Genomic DNA, 21,248 nt, shown 5'->3' with positions numbered 1-21,248 from the left:
TTTACGTAATGTCTTATACGACAAGAAATGCTTATAATGGGTTATGGTGCACTTCATGGCCAGGGTTGGACATGAAATAACCTTATACTAATATTGGGAACACTTTAGAGCAGACTAATTTGTCCTCATATTGAGAAATAGACAACACAATGTCTATATTTAAACAGCATTAATAAAATCATTAGGCTTAACTTTAGATAATAACAAAAGAACAAAAAAATTGTCTATAATGTATACAATTAATTTAAACATGTGGTTTGATGTGTTTTATGTGACTTTTATTTAAAAATAGAAAATCTGTACATTTCCTCAGGTAGGGTTCAGTGAAACAGCTGGTTGCAACAAAAAGGATAAAATACTGAGGCATTCTCTAGAAAATTGGACGTTTTAGAGTGTATGTTATAAGTTCATTGATATATATATTCTCCAGAATAACAAAAGTTAACCGAATTAGCCTATAGTTTAGAGAAAGCTAGCCATGCATTATAATGGTCTTTATGTTTGTCATAAAATGTTTGTTAGTGTTTGCTGCTCATATATATATATATATATATATATATATATATATATATATATATATATATATATATATATATATATATATATATATATATATATCTGAGTCCTTGACCTCTTGGGATGCACAACCGCAAGGCCTCAACTACAGAAATGTATTTTTGTCCCCTCACACACGCGTGTATAAATATAACACAGCCTAATGGGGCTTTTCTCCGCCTCTACCCGAGGTGTCGTGCGCATGCGCAAACGCCGCATGGCCGGCCTGGCACAGCTGAGCTGCTGACCCGTCGGAAGCGCATGTAAGTAGCACTTCTTTATCCATTTACATAATAATAATAAATAATATTAATTGTACAAGAGAAAGAGAGAATTCCCAATTAAATTAATGACCAAATCCTCTCCAATTAACCAAAAAGCGAATAATAAAAAAATGTTTAAGCAACAGCGCCTATGACTGTGGTCTCACTGCATTTGTAATGTTTCTGTCCACTTTACATATCTTTTTATATCAAATTATTATAAAATTTCTTATTATAATAATAATAATACTGTTTTCTTTTTTTGTTGTTGGGTGCGCGCACCTGTTGCTTAAGCGCGCGCTCGTGGAATTTCAGCTCATAACTCACCCTCAGCACAATGCAATGCAATGCTGAGGACACACACACACACACACACACACACACACACACACCCCACTTACCCCACTTGCATGCACATGCACATGCACTTGAACACATTTTGCATGCTTTTTAATATTATAAAAAAAAAATCTATAATATTTAGGTTTCTGTTGGTCCTTGGTGTCTTGGTTCTTCATTTCTTTATGCCTCTTGGCTTTATTATAACTCAAGGTGTTTGGGTGTAGGTATGTCTGTTAGTTTTCTATCTACACAGCATTATTAAATTTTGAGATGGAACCTGAACAATCATAGCATTATAAAGAATATTGGAATATAGGAAAGCCTTTGAACAACACGACAAATCAGGAAATGTTTTTTTCCCCCATTGAGTGCATGAGAGATTATAGATACACAGATCTTTATTTGCATAAAACTGTGTTTTTACAAAGAGAAAATTATTTCAGTTGCTTGTTGAAGTTGTAGTTAAATAGAGGAGTTGGGAAGGGAAGTTTGAAGGTGGTACCAGGCTGAGTTGCTTTTTTTAAATAGCTGTTTGGGTGCAAAAAATAAATTTCTACTTATCTGAGCTTCATACACACAATACATTGTCTGCAAATTATTGGTGTGTGCATGTCCCTTTTGGTGTCAGCCTTCTGTCTATGTGCACGTATGTTTAATTATTTTGCTTTGTAGAAATAGAAGACAAATCGCATTTAAGGGAAATTTCTTTGGAGCACCATGTGGTGAATAAATTCTCTGACCCGCTTTTGATGCCAGACTATAAAATGCATTTTTCCTGTGAAAGAGGGCAAAAAAGATTTTCTTTGTAATGTATATTTCATGTGCAGAAATAAATTGTTCTAATTATAAGAAAGATTAATTGCAAAGGGTTTTAGAGTTGACCCTAGCCTCAGTAATAGGCACCTCTTCAGTAAAAAAAAGTCAATCACTTTGTTAGTTACGACATTACAAAATAAAAAAAAATAAAACCTCTGTTCGGCACTCTGCTTTATAAGTTACAAAATATTTACGTTATGGCATTGCAATGAAAAAATTTAAATAATTCATTGTTTTACTCTTCATTCATGTATCGCGATGATGGCAGCGAATGGATAGACTTTACTAGAACGACTTAGTTACTGTACCTCTTGGCCCTGACACCTACATATTGCCAACCATTGTTCTGTGGGTTGGCACACCATGTGAAGTTAAAATCCTGATAATTATTTTGGGATCGACTTTAAATCTTTTCCAAAGGGTGCCAATAATTCTGGAGCAAAGTGTATTTTGTGTTGGTGTCTACTACCAGACAAAAGGAAGTGATCATTAGGCTGTTGGTGTTTATGGAAAGCTTTTAAAACCACAATGATGTGTGCTTAGCAACATAGTCATGTACTTACTGCTGGTTTACTATAGGGCACTTGAATATCTTGGTGGATAGTAGGCTTTGTATGTGTGTGTGTTTGAACCCTTTTATAAGTTCTCTATAAAACTCTAAAACGGAGTGTCATTTAATTATTCAAAAAACCCTTAATCTTTGAAGAACCCTTTTCTTCTTAAACGAGGGTATTTTCAAAGTAACATCCACAATCCCACCCATCATACTGTTTTTCCCTTCTTATATTTTCTTTATCTCTCTGCTATTAATACAGGATGTACACACTATACAGTGTACAGTTATAGGAAATTAGTTGAGTGCAGAGTGTAAATATGTCTCAAATGTCTGAGTTTTATTCTTCATATATTTTTCTTCATATATTCTACATTTGGCACTAATTTCTATTGAATGAGAGAATGTGCCTAATTGGCATCAGAGCAAATACTTTTAATAATAATAATAATATAAAACTTGGATTCAATTTACAGCTCGCATTATTTGCTGAGCTGCTTTTATAAAATAAAAATAATAATAATAATCAGCACTTTGTCAGATTTTAGGATTTAAACAAAACAGTGATGTAATGAATACTATTATGATGATCTTGTTTGAATGATTAAGTTGATCAAAAGTACTTTTGATTTGGGAAAACCTGTTGTTCCTGTCTATTAAGTGCCCCCTGGCGCAGTGTTTTATTGTCAGATGAGGCGTATTGTACTTCTAAGCTTGGGAAGGCTGAAACGCTGACGTTGACCGTTTTGGTGGTTGGGAGCAGCTGATGCCTGTTGCCTCCACACCCACAGTTAAACACACAACTCTCAGAAACACAGACCAAATCTTTTGTGTTAGACTGATTGCAAGATATATTAGCTTTAATATTAACTTATAAGCAATCATTACTTATTGTGTTTTGACTCCATCTGTGAGGGATCCGTCTTCATCCTTCTCAGCTCCTGGGACCGTCGGTCTGATAAGGTGATGTCATTATTTATTAATAGTTTCTGGAGCTCAGCTTTGTTTGTGTCTTGGCTGTGGCCTGGAGACCAGGTAGTCATGGGTTAGTCTGCGTGTGTGTGTGTGTGTGTGTGTGTGTGTGTGTGTGTGTGCGCGCGAAGCCTATTAGCTGAATATACCGCTGTCTACTCCCGTTCTGTTTTAGGCAGCATCAGGTCATTAAACCAGTTTTAATCTGACTAACGGACGCTAAAATAGCCTTTGTGAAATTGCTACCCTGATGCTTTTCATGTTGATCTGCACAGCTGAGGCAGTAGAAAGGTTTTGGATCTATAGTTTAGCAAATTGCAGCCGGTCTAATATTTATATTTAGAGCACTACTGGCCAATATGGTACTATACAATTTCATCTTCTCCCGCTTATCCGTAATTCGGGTCACGGTGGCAGCAGTCTAAGCAGATTCCCCAGACACTTCTCCGTGTCCAGGGATGGGGCTGATAATATACAATATATGGCGATAATACTCTGATTGCAAGCAGCTGAGTTTTGTGCTGTTTAAAATCGTGATATTTTTTATTTTATTTTATTATTATTATTTTTTTATTCATTTTTTTTTTTAAAGAAAACTTCCTTATACTTTTTATGCCCCACCTTTATTTTTGTAGGAATTAATAAGATTATACATAAAATATATATGGCATAGCATCCACATGTTTATGTATTTTATTTAAAATAAATGGCTTTATAAAATGTATTAAAATTATTAACAGTAAGAGTAAAATATAGCAATATATTGTGTGTTTAACTCAAGGATCATATGCAAACAATTCTACTGTGACTGTTATTGGTCCTGTGCCTAATTGCCATTGTATTTTATTTAAATAGTCACTGAAAAAGAATAAATGCACTCAAGACATGACCCTAAACTTTTATTATTTAGTGAAATGGTGCTGGAACGCTGGGTTTATAGAGTGCATGGTGTACTGTGGAAGGTTGGGGTGTTGCTGCCGTGTGTCAAAGGTTTAGAATTACAGTGCAAGGGGAGAATCCCAGATGCTAGAGCAGCAAATCAAACCAGGTCATCTTACAGAGGGAGAGAGAGAGATGAACAGTTCTCTCAAGACGGCATGCTGGTTTGAGAATAGACTGAAGCGGGCGCTCATTTTTATAGCTGACGTGTTTAACAGGTGGACACAGTTATCTTCAGGCCTGGGTTGTCTTTCAAAGCTGCCTGGTAGGAACATGGTGAACACCGGTTTTAATTGCTGTGTGTGTTAAAGTGGATGTACTTTCTGTCTGATTGCTTTCTGATTAACTCAAGGATCTAATCAATGCTGAGCTGGTGAATGTGTTTAATTAAATGAATCGATTCTCTGATTTTTCAACAGTGCTGCGTCCTTAAAGGAGCGACTGCAATGGTAGAGGGCTGTTCGAGTGATAGAACCTGCACCTCTCTCAGCTGCTGATTGGTCAAGGCTTTCTGTTTTCCTGACTCTTCCACTTTCCTCAACTCTCTGAAGCCTGAAGTTTTATGAATCGGTCTTCAGTTTACTACAAACTCCATAAACAGCAAGTGACAAAACACGAAGATGGAAAGTTCAGCAGCAGAATCCAGAGCCGAGAGGATCGCTCGCTACAAAGCCGAAAGGAGACGCGAGCTTGCGGAGCGCTATGAAAACATGGAGGAGGAATTGCCGTCTAATTGGTCAAAGAGGGCGAGGGAAGGGCGTGACTCACACCATGACTCCACCCCCTCTGACAGGAGCCAATCAAGTGGAATTAACCGTGACATGAAGGCTCCTGGCAAAGCTCCAGCTGAGGAAGAGCTCAACATCTCCAACGGATACAACAGCGAAGCTAAACTCAGGAAGACCAACCCGAACAGGTGACGTTTACACTTTCTTTTCTCACATTGTGGAAGATTTCAGCTTCAAACTTCAACTGGAGCATGTCAGAAAACGAGAAATATTCATAAAGTTTTTAAGGAAATTAGATCAATTAATACAGAAATATCACAATCCTCATGTACAATGATTTCATGCTTTTAACTTGCACTTACTCTCCAATTTATTAGGAACACCTGCACATTTCACGCATGCCTTTTAAAAAAATAAAAAATAAAAAATAAAATTTAAGCAGCATAATGTAGAAATCCTGCAGAAGGCTTCGATATTGGTACCAGAAAGGCTGGTTTGAGTATTTCAGAAAGTGCTGTGGTGTTTCACAGCACTTTCTGAAATACTCAAACCAGCCTTTCTGGATGTTCTCTATAGTTTACACTGAATGGTGTGCAAAACAAAAACATTGTGTGAGTGATGGTTCTGAGGGTCGTATCAAATTGAATCACTTTTTATAACTGTGGTGAGGAGAAAAGCATCTCAGCATGTGCATCCCATTAAACTACATTAGGTTTTACTTCTGTCAGCCAAGAACAGGAATCTGAGGCTATCATGGGCACAAACTGCATAGTTCAAGGTTGAAATAAAATTGCTAGTTCAATTGAGCCTAGTTCATGACAGGAGTAAAACCTGTTGTGGTTTTCCGCTTTTGTAGCTCATCCACTTCTAGGATTGATGTTTTCGTGCTTCCTGAAATGCTTTTCTGCTTAACATGGTTGTAAGGAGTCACTGTAGACGCCCTTTCAGCACAAACTAATTGATCCTTCTCCTCTGATTTCTGTCAGCAAGCTTTTTTTGCCTTATTTTTCAACCATTCTGTGTAAACTTGAGGCTGTTGCATCTCGTAATAGATCAGCTGTTTTTGCTAAATACAGTACCATACAGTAACTCAAGCTCTTGACCAGTATATACACGATTGAACGCATTGTGCTGCTACCACATGACTGAATTGTAATGTGTATATGTATTTCTTAGCACTCAGTAGATTAGCGATAAGTTTTGAGTAAGTATGATGATGTTCTTGGTCCTGCCATAATGGGCAGGATAAGATTTTCATGGCTGTTTTTTAGGAGCTGTAATTTGGTATACTGTATAATTTGTGCTAATCTGTTACCAGATTATAATGATGACCGGGTTACTTAAAAATATGGCCTCCATCAGGCAATAAGCTCTCTTTAGGGTTAGGATTGGGCTGCGTGTAAAAATCTGCTGTCCAATGAATGTTCTTTGTAACTAAGCCAACAGGGCTCCTACCTAGTAATGTGTGCTTAGACTCCGCATATCGATGCTTATGGCTGTAGTTGGTTTTTTAATTTTAGTTGTTTCTGCCAATACACTGCCATGTGATCTCTATAACCTTTTAATAAACTTTGTGTCATGTAGGTGACATCCATGTCTTTAGCACCACTCATATAATATCACTTCATTACTACAAACCGTTTACATGCTGTTTTTGCACATCTTTTTTGGCTGCTGCGTTTGCTTTTTTGCACAACATTTTGTTTACATTTTTGTTGAATTACAATGTTCACTCCCGTACTCAGTACTCTTTTACCAGAGGTGGCAAAAGTACACACATCCATTACTTAAGTAGAAGTACAGATACTCATGTTTTAAAATACTCGGGTAAAAGTTGAAGTACTGATTATACCTTTTTACTTAAGTGAAAGTAAAGAAGTCTTGGCTCTGACATGTACTTAAGTAAAAAGTAGTTATTACTTCTACCTGTTTTAGCTGATAACTGGACCTCACATCATATTAATATTAGATAGATAGATAGATAGATAGATAGATAGATAGATAGATGGGCGTAAATTTCATTTAACAGTAGGGGGGACAATAAATATAAAATTTCTCATGAGCAATTTTTTAAGGGGGACACAAATAATAGTCAAATTGTACTTATAAAGACACAGTGTCCCCACAGTGAAAAACTTTGCTTTTATTATTGTAGCATGGAGACTGCGTCATTATGGTTATTTTAAGTTTAAGTTTTTCTCAGGTTCAATGACAAAGCAAAACAAGGAATTAAAAAAAAGTTTAACATTTTATTTAAAATTAATTTAGACACTTAAGAACAGAATAGAAATTGATTATAAAAATACAGAGGGGTCAGTTCGGATGTAGCACAGTGCTCATTTAGTAAATGCACAGATAAACAATATGCTAATTGTGTGTTAATGTTAAATTAACATTATACCAAGTCGTCCCAAATAAAACACTGCATGGGAAACGGTTTTGGCGTGTTAGTGTCAGTGCACTAGTACAGTAGTTGCAGTGTTAGCTCCAGTGCACTATGCTACAAGCTATTGTAAACAAGCTAACGTTCACTAGATAAGTCATATTTTCATCGCTAATAGAGCAGATTCATGGAAAATTACATCGGTAATCAGCATTTTAAAAACTAAAGTAACGAGCCTGTTTTGAAAATGTAAGAAGTAAAAAGTACAGATATTTGTGTAAAAATTTAATGAGTAAAAGTAAAAAGTTGTCTGAAAAATAAATAGTGGAGTAAAGTACTGATGCCAGAAAAATCTACTTAATCTACAGTAACGAAGTATTTGTACTCCGTTACTTCCCACCTCTGTCTTTTACACACCGCACTGTGTAATATACAACAGGTTTACTGGCGGTGCTATTTTGTGTCCTGTGTATTTGTCCTGCACTGTCTTGTATTGTCTTTGCACTGTCTGTCTTGCACTGTTTGCATCAGGTTGCACATGATGCACTTTATGTGGCGAGGACACCTACTAGTCCTCAGCTCTGTGTTTTCTGTTATGTTGTCTTTGTAGCACCAGGGTCCTGGAGGAACGTTGTTTCATTTCACTGAGTACTGCGTCTGCTATATATGATTGAAATCACAATAAAAGCTTTTTGATTTGAATTGACTTGACATACCAATGTCATCTATACATCCAAGTGTGGATTATTTGGTGCAGACTGTCAAACTTCTCTTTTAGCTTGGTCTACTGTGAACATCTGCACCCAAGAAATGAGTAGAAATTATTCTGTAAATATTCTGTACAAAAACAATGAATTAGGAATCGATGCTTTGATGGGTATCTAACAGTCGAATCTTTGCAGAGGTGTTGTGAAACGAGGATCGTGCCATTTTGTGTATATAGGGGTGCTCATTGTATCATTTCAAATAGAACTACTGTTTTTCTCCCAATAAGTTGAAATGCAGCCCATGATAATATTATAAATGTGAAAAGAGAGAAGTTTTTCTCATATGTTTTTTATTTAACCAATCCCCACCCTGTGACGGATTTAAATTTTACTTTCCATGGTCTGTGACTGAAACTGGAGCATCTTGGCAGCAGCGATTTAAAATATTTCACTGTCTAGGATATTCTTTGAAGGTATATTCTGTTCTAATTTTATTCTGTAAATTCATTTTAGATTGGTTTTATAGCAGACATTTGATTTGCCCCAAAGCCTCTCACCAAACATGATTCTTGTAAATGTAAATACTTTACCATGTATTATTTTTTTCTTCTTCATTTTTTGATTGCAGTTCAGTAACTTCTAGGAGAAAAGGGAACTTCCACCTACAAGGCATTTGTCATAGTTCTTAAACTGTCTACTGATGCACTAGAACGGAAGTAACTTTAAGTAATGTACGGTTAAATTTGGCATGACTTAAAAAAAATAAATAAATAAATAAAAATCGAACGGCTGATAAACACCGATTTGTGTTCACTTTTGGACACTCTGGACATATGAATAATTATTTTATGATTATGGGTTGGGTGTTTGAACATGGTTAATAATTTAAAGGTGAGAAAGAAACAATAGAAACACTATCAGTACTTGAAGGTGAAAGCTACCAGTTCAACATTGGTAAGTTTCTCTCAGTAGGTTTAAAATGATTTGCAGTTTCTTACACTCTCAAACATTATTGTTATTAATTTTTCGAAAGGTTTTAAAGAAGCTAAAATGCTGAATTAATTGCCATTTTAAAACCGTACACATTAGGAGGTGTAGCACAGAAGGTTTAAAGGCCGGATTTTACACAAGTGCTTTAGTAGAGAATATGTTTAATGCTGACCAGTTATTTTTGTATAAAAGTAAAAACCTTCCTTATTTGTTAGATCTATCGGTTTAATGCGAAACTAAAGACGAGCTGAAATTTGTGTGAATTTCTTTGTTGGCAGAATGTATTTTTGTTTGTTTCAACCAAAATGTTAAAGGCGTCTTGCTGTTCATATTAATGTCTGTGCTTTCTTTGTCTTCTGCATGTCTGTCTTCCTTTAGTCTTTAGTCATCTTCACTTTCTTTTCTGCACACGTTTCTTTCTTCCTTTTATCATCTTTCCATTTCACTGAATCCCTCCACTTCTTCGTTCACTGACTAGACCCAGCGTAATACCTCTGTGCCTTCATTCCAACACCTTAGTCTTTCCCCTTTTCTTCGTTGCCCTTCTCCAGGCAGTGCGTGTTGGACCTGTCCAACACGCTAGCTACGGAAATCCATCCTGACCCAGACATGCTGCAGCTTCACACTCGCATATCAGTGGGTGAACTGAAAAGGGCTCTGCTGCAGAAAAACTCAACTGCCTCTGATCAAGTGTAGGGGTGTGTGTGTGTGTGTGTGCACGTGTGCATATGTATGTGCTTTGCACTTACCGAAAAGCATAATAGGCATAATAATTGTATGCGTAGTGAGTAACATATATCTAGTGTCTAATTATACTGGACTGGGTCTGGAGATGTTGCACTACAGAAGTGATGATAACAGTCACGTGTTAGTCATGTGGCTGAATCAGACTTAACAAGCTTTAACCTGTAAAATATATTAACATTAGCGCTAATGCTATTTACACTGCGCTGATGGTGTTTTACACTTAATATTCAATTGTCTCTTGTTTTTTTTTTTTGTCCCGGTTAGTTTTTGAATGCTTTTTTTTATTATTATTATTATTATTCCCACAGTTCTGAAGGTGGAGGCTCCGACGCAGTCCGAAACCCATCAGTCAAAGCAGGATCTGATGGCGGTCGCCGGCGTACTCGACGCTACATGCCAGCAGGGGCTTCCGGGAGCCGGAAAACTAACGAGCGTTTCCGAACACAGCCAATCACCGCCTCCGAAATGCAGGAGAGCTGTGGGTATGTCACTGCAAGTTAAAATGCTTTCCGGGTATGGATTATTTGGCAGCTGTCAACCATACAAACCTTCTTTTAACATTTAATGAAACATTCTCTGGGCATGTGCCAGTCAAAGAGCCGGTTTTGTCTTGTGTGTACATTTAATGTGTATCGAGTAAAAGGTTTCTTCTGTCCACAAACCAACAGTCCATATCGGTTTGTTTTAAATAATTCTCCTAAATACAGAAGTATTGGGGCATCTGACATTTGAAGCCATGTGTGTTTCTTTCCCGAAAACTATTACCACAAAGTTGGAGGCACATGATTGTGTAGGCTTTCTTTAGAGGTCATAGCAGGAAATTTTGTTATTTGGAAAAGAACACCCAAATCTGTCTTGGCCTGTGCAGAATGTGAGCTTCATAAAGATATGGCTTAGTGTTGGAGTGGAAGATCTTGAGTGCCCTGCTGAAGAGCTCTGACCTCAACCCTATTGAACACCACTGGGATGATTTCAGAATGCTGAATTAATACATCAGTACCTGAATTTACTATCACCCTTGTGGCTGAATGATCACTAATCTCCGCGAACACATTCCAAAATCTAGTTGAACATCCTCTTTCCAAAAAATCTGCGCTTATTATAACAGCAAATTGGGACTTAACATTGAATGGGATGTTCAAAAAGCACAAACTAACCTTATGGGCCACTTTTGATAGATACTGATGACTGCAGACCGGTAACATGCCACAAGAGCTGCAGTTTTGAAGACTCTCTGACCCAGTCGTCTAGCCGTCACAATTTGTCCCTTGTCAAATTCGCTGAAATCCTTACGCTTGCCCATTTTTCCTGCTTTTAACACGTCAAATTTGAGGACAGAATGTTCACTTGCTGCCTAATATATGTATAATGTTATCAGTGTATATTACCTGAAGATTTGAATGCAATAATGAATTTAAAGCACAAGTAAAAATTTAAAACATGTTACGGTCATGTGACGGTATTAATGCTTAAACCTGCTCAGCCAAAAATCCTCCAACAAGCTGTTATGATAAAGGTCAAGGCGATCAGTTTGAAGTTATGAGGCGTTTACCGCACACATGGAATGATTGGTGTGAGAAGACACACCCACAATTACATAAGACAGACATCCCCAGACAACGTTGGTGTGGAAATACTATCCAAATTTTATTTATTATGTTGATCTAATAGAAATAGAAACGCATCTGTACTACAGATGAATAATTTTTTTTTCCTCCTAACGGATATGACTGAATCTTTTTATTTAATAATGATGTTAACAGGTACGTAAAAGACTGCGTAATGTTTCCAAACCGGGGACTGTGCAGTTGGAAAAAATTACTTGGATATTTCATTTCTTTTCTTAGTGCTAGTTAGTGAACTGAAAATATTTGTTAGAATAGGTCTGTGGTTGCTCTCAAATTAAACCATTTTAAATATATTCATTGTGTAACAAAATATATTGTTTTGGATTACAGACTTTGTGCTTCTTGGGGATCTTATTTTGTTTGGCATCGAGTTGTCTTCATTTATATATAGAATATATCTATAATTATATTCTTCTATATATATATATTATATATATATATATATATATATTCTATATATATATAATATACAGTGAGGAAAATAAGTATTTGAACACCCTGCTATTTTGCAAGTTCACCCACTTAGAAATCATGGAGGGGTCTGAAATTGTCATCGTAGGTGCATGTCCACTGTGTGAGACATAATCTAAAAAAAAAAAAATCCAGAAATCACAATATATGACTTTTAAACTATTTATTTGTATGATACAGCTGCAAATAAGTATTTGGACACCTGTCTATCAGCTAGAATTCTGACCCTCAAAGACCTGTTAGTCTGCCTTTAAAATGTCCACCTCCACTACATTTATTATCCTAAATTAGATGCACCTGTTTGAGGTCGTTAGCTGCATAAAGACACCTGTCCATCCCATACAATCAGTAAGAATCCAACTACTAACATGGCCAAGACCAAAGAGCTGTCCAAAGACACTAGAGACAAAATTGTACACCTCCACAAGGCTGGAAAGGGCTATGGGGAAATTGCCAAGCAGCTTGGTGAAAAAAGGTTCACCGTTGGAGCAATCATTAGAAAATGGAAGAAGCTAAACATGACTGTCAATCTCCCTCAGACTGGGGCTCCATGCAAGAACTCACCTCGTGGGGTCTCAATGATCCTAAGGAAGGTGAGAAATCAGCCCAGTCTCCAGACCTAAACCCAATAGACAATCTTTGGAGGGAGCTCAAACTCCGTGTTTCTCAGCGACAGGCCAGAAACCTGACTGATCTAGAGAAGATCTGTGTGGAGGAGTGGGCCAAAATCCCTCCTGCAGTGTGTGCAAACCTGGTGAAAAACTACAGGAAACGTTTGACCTCTGTAATTGCAAACAAAGGCTACTGTACCAAATATTAACATTGACTTTCTCAGGTGTTCAAATACTTATTTGCAGCTGTATCATACAAATAAATAGTTAAAAAATCATACATTGTGATTTCTCACACAGTGGACATGCACCTACGATGACAATTTCAGACCCCTCCATGATTTCTAAGTGGGAGAACTTGCAGAATAGCAGGGTGTTCAAATACTTATTTTCCTCACTGTATGTATGTATGTATGTATGTATGTATGTATGTATGTAATGTATACATACACACACACATTAAATGTGTATATATTGTATATATATTTTATGTGTGCATGTGTATATATGATAGTCTGCAAAATATCTGTTCCCGACCCAACAAAAAAACAATGTCTGTTGGCTGCGTATGTGTTTTGCATACTTCCTCATTCTTACTAAACAGGTCAGATTAGCTGTTTTCAATGCGGTTACACATTTAACTTGGTAAATGTATGTAAACGTTTGGGGGGGATCAGTGTTTTGTGAAAAGAGTAAAAATACACATTACACACATCCTCTTTAATGAGTGGTAGGAAGTCATACAAGGACCTCTTACTCCTCCCCTGCTGAGTCTGAGGTTGAGCTCATCACTTGAAGTGTTTTACTTATGTCATGGCTTTAACCTGTACAGACGTGTATGTGTTTCTGTGTAAGCGAGAGTGAATGTGTGTGTCAGATCCCTCAAAGGGAAGTGCCAAGGTCATAAAATCAATGTGAAATCAACTTGTATTTTGTCCGGGTGAGGTGTAGGCCTGCATCTCCATTATTTTTGTGGTTGAGGAGCCTCCGTGTGTGTGTGTGTGTGTGTGTGTGTGTGTGTGTGTGTGTGTGTGTGTGTGTGTGTGTGTGTGTGTGTGTGTGTGTGTGTGTGTGTGTGTGTGTGTGTGTGTGTGTGTGTGTGTGTGTGTGTGTGTGTGTTGTCATCCAGTGAAGTGTGTTAACTCCTTGTGTCATTTCCACTTTACAGAGGTATTGACAACATGGATCAAGAAAACTCAGGTTAGTAATGTTCACTGCAAAAAGTGTGTGTGTGTGTTTTTCATGCTGCCAAAATTGTACCATGTATTGTGTATAACTTTAACTGAACAAATGTTGAGGATAAAAACTGATTATAGAGAGAAATGATAAATGTATTTCTACAACAAATGGAAAGGAAAAATACACGGCATGGAGTAAATGTACCATAAGTAAAAATAGACACGGTTTAATGGCTCGCATTAACCAGAAATTAAACCACAGCTCATGAATGGATTTGGGTTATTTATTTATTCATAATATATATATTTTTAAGTATTTTTGTAAATATTTGTAAGTTTTCTCAAATCATTTTTATGTGTTTAGTGCTTTCAACAATGGATGTTGCACCAAAGCAGTTTTACAGGAATAGATTTAAATAAGCTATTCTCCTTTTATATGTGAAAGAAAAAAAAATAATTTAAAACATTATTATTGCATTTTATTTACCAGCTTGGTAGTTATTTATACCACAGAATTTGTTAATCTGTTTGGTCAGAAGGTGTTTTTTATTTTCTTCAAGATTTTTTGCTTTTTAATTAAAAAAATTTTAACAAAGAGAAGTAGCTCTTAACTTATAATGCTTTTTTGTTCCTTCAGAAACAATTAACGAAGGACCTTTCTCAAACAGATTGGAAAAATCCTAGTCAATTTAAGAGGTCTCATTTGTTAACCTAATTTGTTTTCTGTAAGGACATGTTGTTTAATAAGGAATTTTTTAGATACAATCTGTTTTCTGCACTGTGTAACAGTTAAATGTAAAGCTGTAACTTCAAGTTTATCTTTACGCCTGAGGCTGCTGAGGGAACAACTGTTTATAGTCGTTATACCTGCAAAGAGCTAAATTGTCTAAATGTTGCATCATTAATTGGAGCTATAAATGCCACAAAAAGAATGACGTGGTGTTCTTTGTTATTCAAATGCTGTTGTACAAGAGTAAAGAAACAATAGGCTTTCAAGTGTAATGTAATGAAATATAATATCTTGCCCCTGGGCATTTCCTCTCATGGTTGTACAGGATATGAATTGATACAGTGACATTTGTGGTAAAATTCTATTTAAAATTACAGTAATGTGCAGGACTTTTTGGTGGATTATTCGTATGGTGGTTCTTGGTCAAAACTTTTACATGTAGTAGCTATAAAAGAAAACCCCACAATTATAGCTTATGACTCGTACGGCAAGTTCAAGTTTTTTTTATCTGAACCAACATGTTCTTTAAAATAATCTATCTTGTTGGAAAAGTGTGCTTTTCAAATCTAGACCTGATGAAGTGGTGTACACAGGATGCTGTATTGGACAGACTGAACGATGGATATTTATTGGAGAGTAGTGGACCACAGTATTCTCAATAATGTTACACTAGTTGGACAGGGTTTGGACCCCCGTGTTGCCCATGTTTTATTTTTCATGAGACTTTTGTTAACTCCGGAGCTCATGTTTTGTAAGTCTGAGTCCAGGGAAATTACATAAGAATTTGGTATGTAAAGTTGTTAAATGTTTGATAAATATCTGTATTTGATATGCGGCATTCAAGCTGATATGGAGATAAACCCAGATACAAAACAAGAAAATACATTTGAACCTAAAACGTTTTCTTGATATAACCCTGTCCAATCTAAACAAATAGCCTATTATTCAAATTTGTTGTGTATCTGGTACCTTAATACAACAACAAAAAACAAAGTGCTGCAACTAGAACACACACAGAGCAATAAAAGTCTCAGTCTATAAAGTATATATGATGGTGTTTTGTATACTTTTTTCGAAGAGCAAGTTGTTTTATAGTGTCAAGTGTCATTGCCAAATGATTTAAGTGTTAGTCAGACCATGACCTCAGAGGTTTACATTGTTCACAGAGCTGTGTGTGTGTGTGTGTGTGTGTGTGTGTGTGTGTGTGTGTGTGTGTGTGTCTGAATAACCAATGCCTGTATGATGTAGCAGGAGACATAAACATGGTGCACATTAAGGCAAGTGTTCAAGAATAAAAACAACTTTTTTCTGTCAGTAACTGCTTTTATATTCCCCTCCCTCTCTTTTAGTGGATGTAAAGACTGACGAGAGAGCCATGATGAGTGTCGCTGCCAAGATGTCTCTTTTTAAAGTATGTTTTTTGGAAGCTGTGGGACTTTTTTTCCCACATTGTCGTCTTTTAGGCTTTCACAGAATGTGCTGCCTCTGTTAAAAAAGAAATAAATAGTAATACAGATTTGACTAATGTGATTGATGACAAAAGGCTGATCAAGGACAAAATAAAAGAAATCTAGAAATCTAACGCTACATGGTTTGGTTTGAAAAACACCACACGCTCTCAATTTATGTTTCGAAATCCTGATCTGAATAAATGTGACCTTTCGCAACCAACACATTAGATGATTTGAGATTTTGTCAGTGATTCATGCTTGATGTAATTTCATTCATGTTTTACACAAGATATTCAGCATCTCTCAACCTCATAAAGATGTTTGCTTGATTATCGTCTAAAATGGCCTACACCTGACGAATCGTATTTTTACCATAAATTGAGCAAATTAAGGGCAATACTGGCTATCTCTTGTGGTTTAGAAAAACACATTGTAATGTTTATCCTCAGAATTCTGTCCTGAAGACCTTAGAGGAAAAAAAAAAAGGACTGACCCTGGGGACCCTATTCAACACCGAGGAATTATGTTCTGTAGTATTTTAATATTATTATTATTATTATTAATTATTTATTTTTTACAGTAAACTCTTTAAACGTTTCTTCCCCATGTTTGGATAAAGCATTAGTGAAAATTACTGTACGAATAATACACGGCTATAATTAGATTATCCCTCTGCTCTATGCTGGTAATGGAAATCCTAGAGTATCGGATTACTGAGTGCGGCTCTTGGATCCATTCGTTTCAGCACATCTCACCCGCCTGCTGTTCTATTCATCCACCTACTGACCCAATTTTGTACGGTCTATTGGAGACAAACACGAGGACATCCGGTTTAAAGTTAATGGATGTTTTTGGATATGACTTTTGCATATTTAAAAAATTCATAGAACATACCAATGGTTTTACCAGTGAATTTCCATGTTTTGAATTCGCTAAGAACATTCAAAATGAAGGGAGAACGAAATGAGAACGTTTAAGGGCACATCTAATTAATAATTATGCAAATTAGACCAAAGGCAAGGCATTCAGGTTTTGATGGAAGGGTCAGTGGTTTCAGGGTGGTTTTTCCATCAAGATAATGCGAGAGGATTTTTACAGGTTGTAGATTGAAGCTTATGGGTTACAAGGTGACAACATTGCATTTGGTAGTCATGAAGGAGATGACTAAATTTAAATGAAATTTTCCTGCTGGTCGGGAAGGAAAGAAACAGACCTCCATTTGTTCTTGTATTCTTGCAGTACAAAAACAGCGCACGTTTTTATCCATTCATAAATGAAAAAGGCACGACTGATTTTACAAAATGTAGTCGAGTAAAAAAAAAAAAAAAATTGCCTTTTGTAATGTGGTTAATAAAAGTAAAAGTGTCCCCAACTGAAAATACTTCAGTAAAGTACTGATACATAAAAAAAAAAAAGCTACTTACGTAGAGTAACCCATTACACTAAAAATAAATTATCAGCTGATAATTCTGTACATCGCAACTACTTAAAATTGGCCTTTAATCTATTCTTTTTTCTCTCTGATGGGCACAGGAGTTGGAGAAAACTGCAGCCCCTGAGGCTTCGTCTTTCCTGAGGCCTCGTTCCATCAGCAGCAGCTTTAAGGACTCTCGGGGACGCCGAGCCCTCACTCAGCCTGTCAGTTCTAAACAAATAGAGGCGACAGACAGGTGAGTGAGACTGCTTTTATCTCTTGACTAACATCAAATTATATTCCAAACATTGACTGACTAAACCTTGCTGGTATGTGCTCTGTGAAGTAGGTCTCATGTTGCTGTGCCAGGTGATGCCCAGATGGAACAGACAGAGGCGGAGCTCGAGCAGGACGACGCCAGCTCCAAGCTCTCGCTGAGTGAGAAACTGGCACTTTTTAATAAACTCTCTCAGCCACTCATGCCAAAACCTCCAGGGGGTCTTAGAGGACCAGGAGTGAACGGCGGTTCTGTGGAAGTCGCAGAGAGACGCAGGGAGAGGGGAGCGCGTTACCGCACCCAGCCAATCACTGCAGAAGAAGTCAACCTGATCAGTGTATGTATATTTATCACACTCCCCTTCTTAAAAGCATAATTTGTATGAAAAAGCTTCACCTGTAGGGTGCAACACGAACAATCCTTTTGTAGCAAATTCACTATGTCTTTGCAGAAAGAGCCTGTCTTGCTTCCTTCTCTGCATCTACCATCTGAGCTCTCTGAACGCCAGCAAGCTCTCTCGGTAAACCTCAAACCCAGCGAAATGCGTCTCTCCAGTTCGCAGCCCACACCAACTGAAGATGCTGAACCCAAACCTGTTGTACAGGTCAAAGGCATCCTAAAGAAGACCAGCCCTAACAACAGCACCCCAACTGGACAAACGGCGGTACTGAACGGCAAGCGGCGCGACAAGTTTACGCTTGTTACAGCAGGAGAATATTCTCCAGCGCCGCGTGCTACTGCCCCCTGGAGGCAAAGAGCCAGGAAGGATGTTAACGCGTCCTCTCAGACATCTCGCAGGCCCGTCTCCATGACCGAGGACTGCCTGCAAACACCGCTGAGCACAAGAGACGGGTATAATTCTGCTCTGTATATTTCTATCACTTTGGTTCTAATGTAGAGCGAGCACTATTCATATGATGTTTAAGGAAAACTGCTTTTTGCAGGTTGTCTGATGGTCAGAAAGGTGCAGAACATCATGAGCAGAGGAATGGAATGAAGCTCAGCATGCCACACCCCCAGGTGTGTAGTGCTGTGTTGTGTTTATCATCCAAAGGATTAATAGTTTCCAGTTGCTGCGATATTACTGAAATTTTCTAGACTGGAAATTTTCCATGGTAATTAACAGAATATATAGGAATGAATGGAAATAAACTGGGAATTTACAAAATTGCAGGTTAGCCGATAAAAGGGAACTTTAAATGTAGTTAAAAAAAAACTTGCAGGTTAATTTTGTTAAACAGATTTAATGCAATTTTATCTTGAATTTCTATTCTGCACATTCATCAATCACATGCACACAGCACACTTACTGCAGGGTCTATCTTGGTGAGTGCGTACGTTGTATACATAAATGTATGTATGGTTTGCATGCGTTCGGATTATGACCAGACAAAATGTTTATATTAGTAGTTTATATAAATTTTCTCAAATTTCTATTCTCATATATTCCTGGTAAGTTTCCATTGAAAGTTTCCATAAAGTTTCCAGATAATTCATGAAAATGTTCCAAATCTTAGCAACTCTAGTTTTTAATAATGTTATGCAAATGTGTGTTTCTTTTGCCCATTTCTTACACGTAGTGTTGTTCAGACTTTTTTTTTCTGCTTTCTGTTTGGTATTGTTCCCGTATCTTCGCCTCATTCCTGTCCTGTGCTGCCTCCTATAGGACACGAGCAACATTGCACACGAGCCTCCAGCTCAGTGTTGGGTAAGGGCAATAACCACTTACCTCCCAGTAGAGAGTGAGGGAGAGAGTGAGAGAGAGTCTCTGAAACAGTATTGTTTATTTAAACAAAATTGTGGACATGCTGTTCATTTTTTTAATCACCCTAATTACCTACTTGTGTATAAAATATGATGTCTATCTATCTATCTATCTATCTATCTATCTATCTATCTATCTATCTATCTATCTATCTATCTATCTATCTATCTATCTATCTATCTATCCGGACAAAAGTATTGGGACACCTGACCTTTCCTGGCATATGTGGTTCTTCTCCAAACTGTTGGAGAAAAATAGTTCAGTATGCCTTTAGATGTGCTATAATACAATTTTGCGTTCACTTGAACTTTGGAAACCTGAACCTGTTCCAGCATGGCAATGCCCCTGTGCACAAAGCCAGCTCCATAAGGATATGGTTTGGAGAGGAAGAGCACAGTCCAAAATCTTGTGGACCACCTTGCCATAAGAGTGAAGGATACTATAACAAAAAAATGGGACTAAATGTGGAATGCGATGTTTAAAAAGCACATACCATACTTGTGACCATGTGTCTGCAAATATCTATCTTTCTATCTCTCCAGCTCTTTGTCTTTTTCTCTCTAACTATCTCTCTCTCAAATTTAGTCATCTGTTTAATAGTAAGGACCATACCCTGAAGCTTTGCCAACGATAGCAAACTAAACAAGGATCTGTTATTCCTCCTTCTCATGCAAATTTTATAGTCTTCGTCTTCTCCTTTCCTCTCTACTCACCTTTTGTCTCTCTTCTGTCATCTGCCCTCTCCCATCTCCTGTCTTTAGGAGCCTGTGTATTCCTCTGTTTACTCTCTTTCCAGCACTCCCTCTCAATACAAGATGTTTTTTAATGAGGTGAGTGTGTGCAGATGTGTAGGGACACCGCTGTAAGCTTTAGGGTGAAGTTGCCTGCATTTATACTTCATTTTTTTACTTGCCTGATGCATTGAGCTCTGTCTAACCAGATCGTTTTTCCTCAGCTGTAGCTTTGTGTGCGTGTGCGTGTGCGTGTGCGTGTGCGTGTGTGTGTGTGTGTGTGCATCCATGCATGTGGAGCAAAGATTGAGAGATGCTTTAAAAAATGATGGTACAAGCATGTGCATTGTGCATTATCATTTGTTTGCTGCTTTTGTGGTGAGCCATGGTTAGAAATAAAGCATTGCACAATTTCCTTCTTACCCCCCCCCCCCATATGTAATCAGTCAGAGGAGACATGTCAAAGTTTTCCTGAATTTAATTTGGTGCTGGAGCTCCAAGGCTGAAGCATATAAATCTCAATAATAATAAAATAAAAATCACTGCAACTTTTAGTCATTATGCACTCATTACAAACACTATCAATTGCATGGCCTGTCAGATAGATGTGATGTTTGTGATGCCACAGAAATGGACTGAGAGACAGAAGAGTTCTAATGCTTATTTTGAAGTACAATTTGTTTTGTGCAAACGTCAAACTTTGGTAGGAAGCGTAGCCCAAACTAGGAAAATTTTTTTTTGAAAAACAAGCTAAAAACTTGCAATTCAATCTGCGTTCATTTTTGTGGAAAGCCCACACCAACCTTTGCTATTAACTTTGCTTTGACAAAATCAAACTGTTACAGCTTTAACTGTAACTGATACAAAGCTCTGATTAATTAACTTGATTTCTGACAAAATACAGAAAAAGCAGATTAAGATTAAGAATATGATCCTTGAATAAGGAATAAAAAAGCAGCAGAAAAAAAACATTGGGGGAAAAACTATAGGAACATTT

At 37.2% G+C, this 21,248-nt stretch overlaps 1 protein-coding gene across 7 annotated transcripts in view; it reads left to right on the top strand.

Moving 5' to 3' along the window:
* The first annotated feature begins 717 nt into the window (after positions 1–717).
* svilc (supervillin c) overlaps positions 718–21,248 on the top strand; it is a 33,276-nt gene continuing 12,745 nt past the window's right edge. Inside the window, exons 1-12 of one of the 7 annotated variants that reach the window (XM_083567211.1) lie at positions 718–818; positions 4,860–5,356; positions 9,800–9,940; positions 10,304–10,477; positions 13,874–13,905; positions 15,963–16,024; positions 17,598–17,734; positions 17,828–18,092; positions 18,207–18,607; positions 18,700–18,775; positions 19,422–19,463; positions 20,282–20,350. In XM_083567211.1, coding sequence (XP_083423337.1) covers positions 5,061–5,356; positions 9,800–9,940; positions 10,304–10,477; positions 13,874–13,905; positions 15,963–16,024; positions 17,598–17,734; positions 17,828–18,092; positions 18,207–18,607; positions 18,700–18,775; positions 19,422–19,463; positions 20,282–20,350 — 1,695 coding nt within the window. In that variant the 5' untranslated portion in view covers positions 718–818; positions 4,860–5,060. Of the gene's footprint in view, positions 819–4,580; positions 4,706–4,859; positions 5,357–9,799; positions 9,941–10,303; positions 10,478–13,873; positions 13,906–15,962; positions 16,025–17,597; positions 17,735–17,824; positions 18,093–18,206; positions 18,608–18,699; positions 18,776–19,421; positions 19,464–20,281; positions 20,351–21,248 lie in introns of those variants that run through there. The other 6 variants (XM_083567209.1, XM_083567210.1, XM_083567215.1 and 3 more) reach the window with 6 other exon arrangements.

This window comes from Silurus aristotelis, assembly GCF_946808225.1.
Source record: "Silurus aristotelis genome assembly, chromosome: 17".
Taxonomy (NCBI): Eukaryota; Metazoa; Chordata; class Actinopteri; order Siluriformes; family Siluridae; genus Silurus; species Silurus aristotelis.
This window is presented reverse-complemented; position numbering and strand designations above follow the sequence as displayed.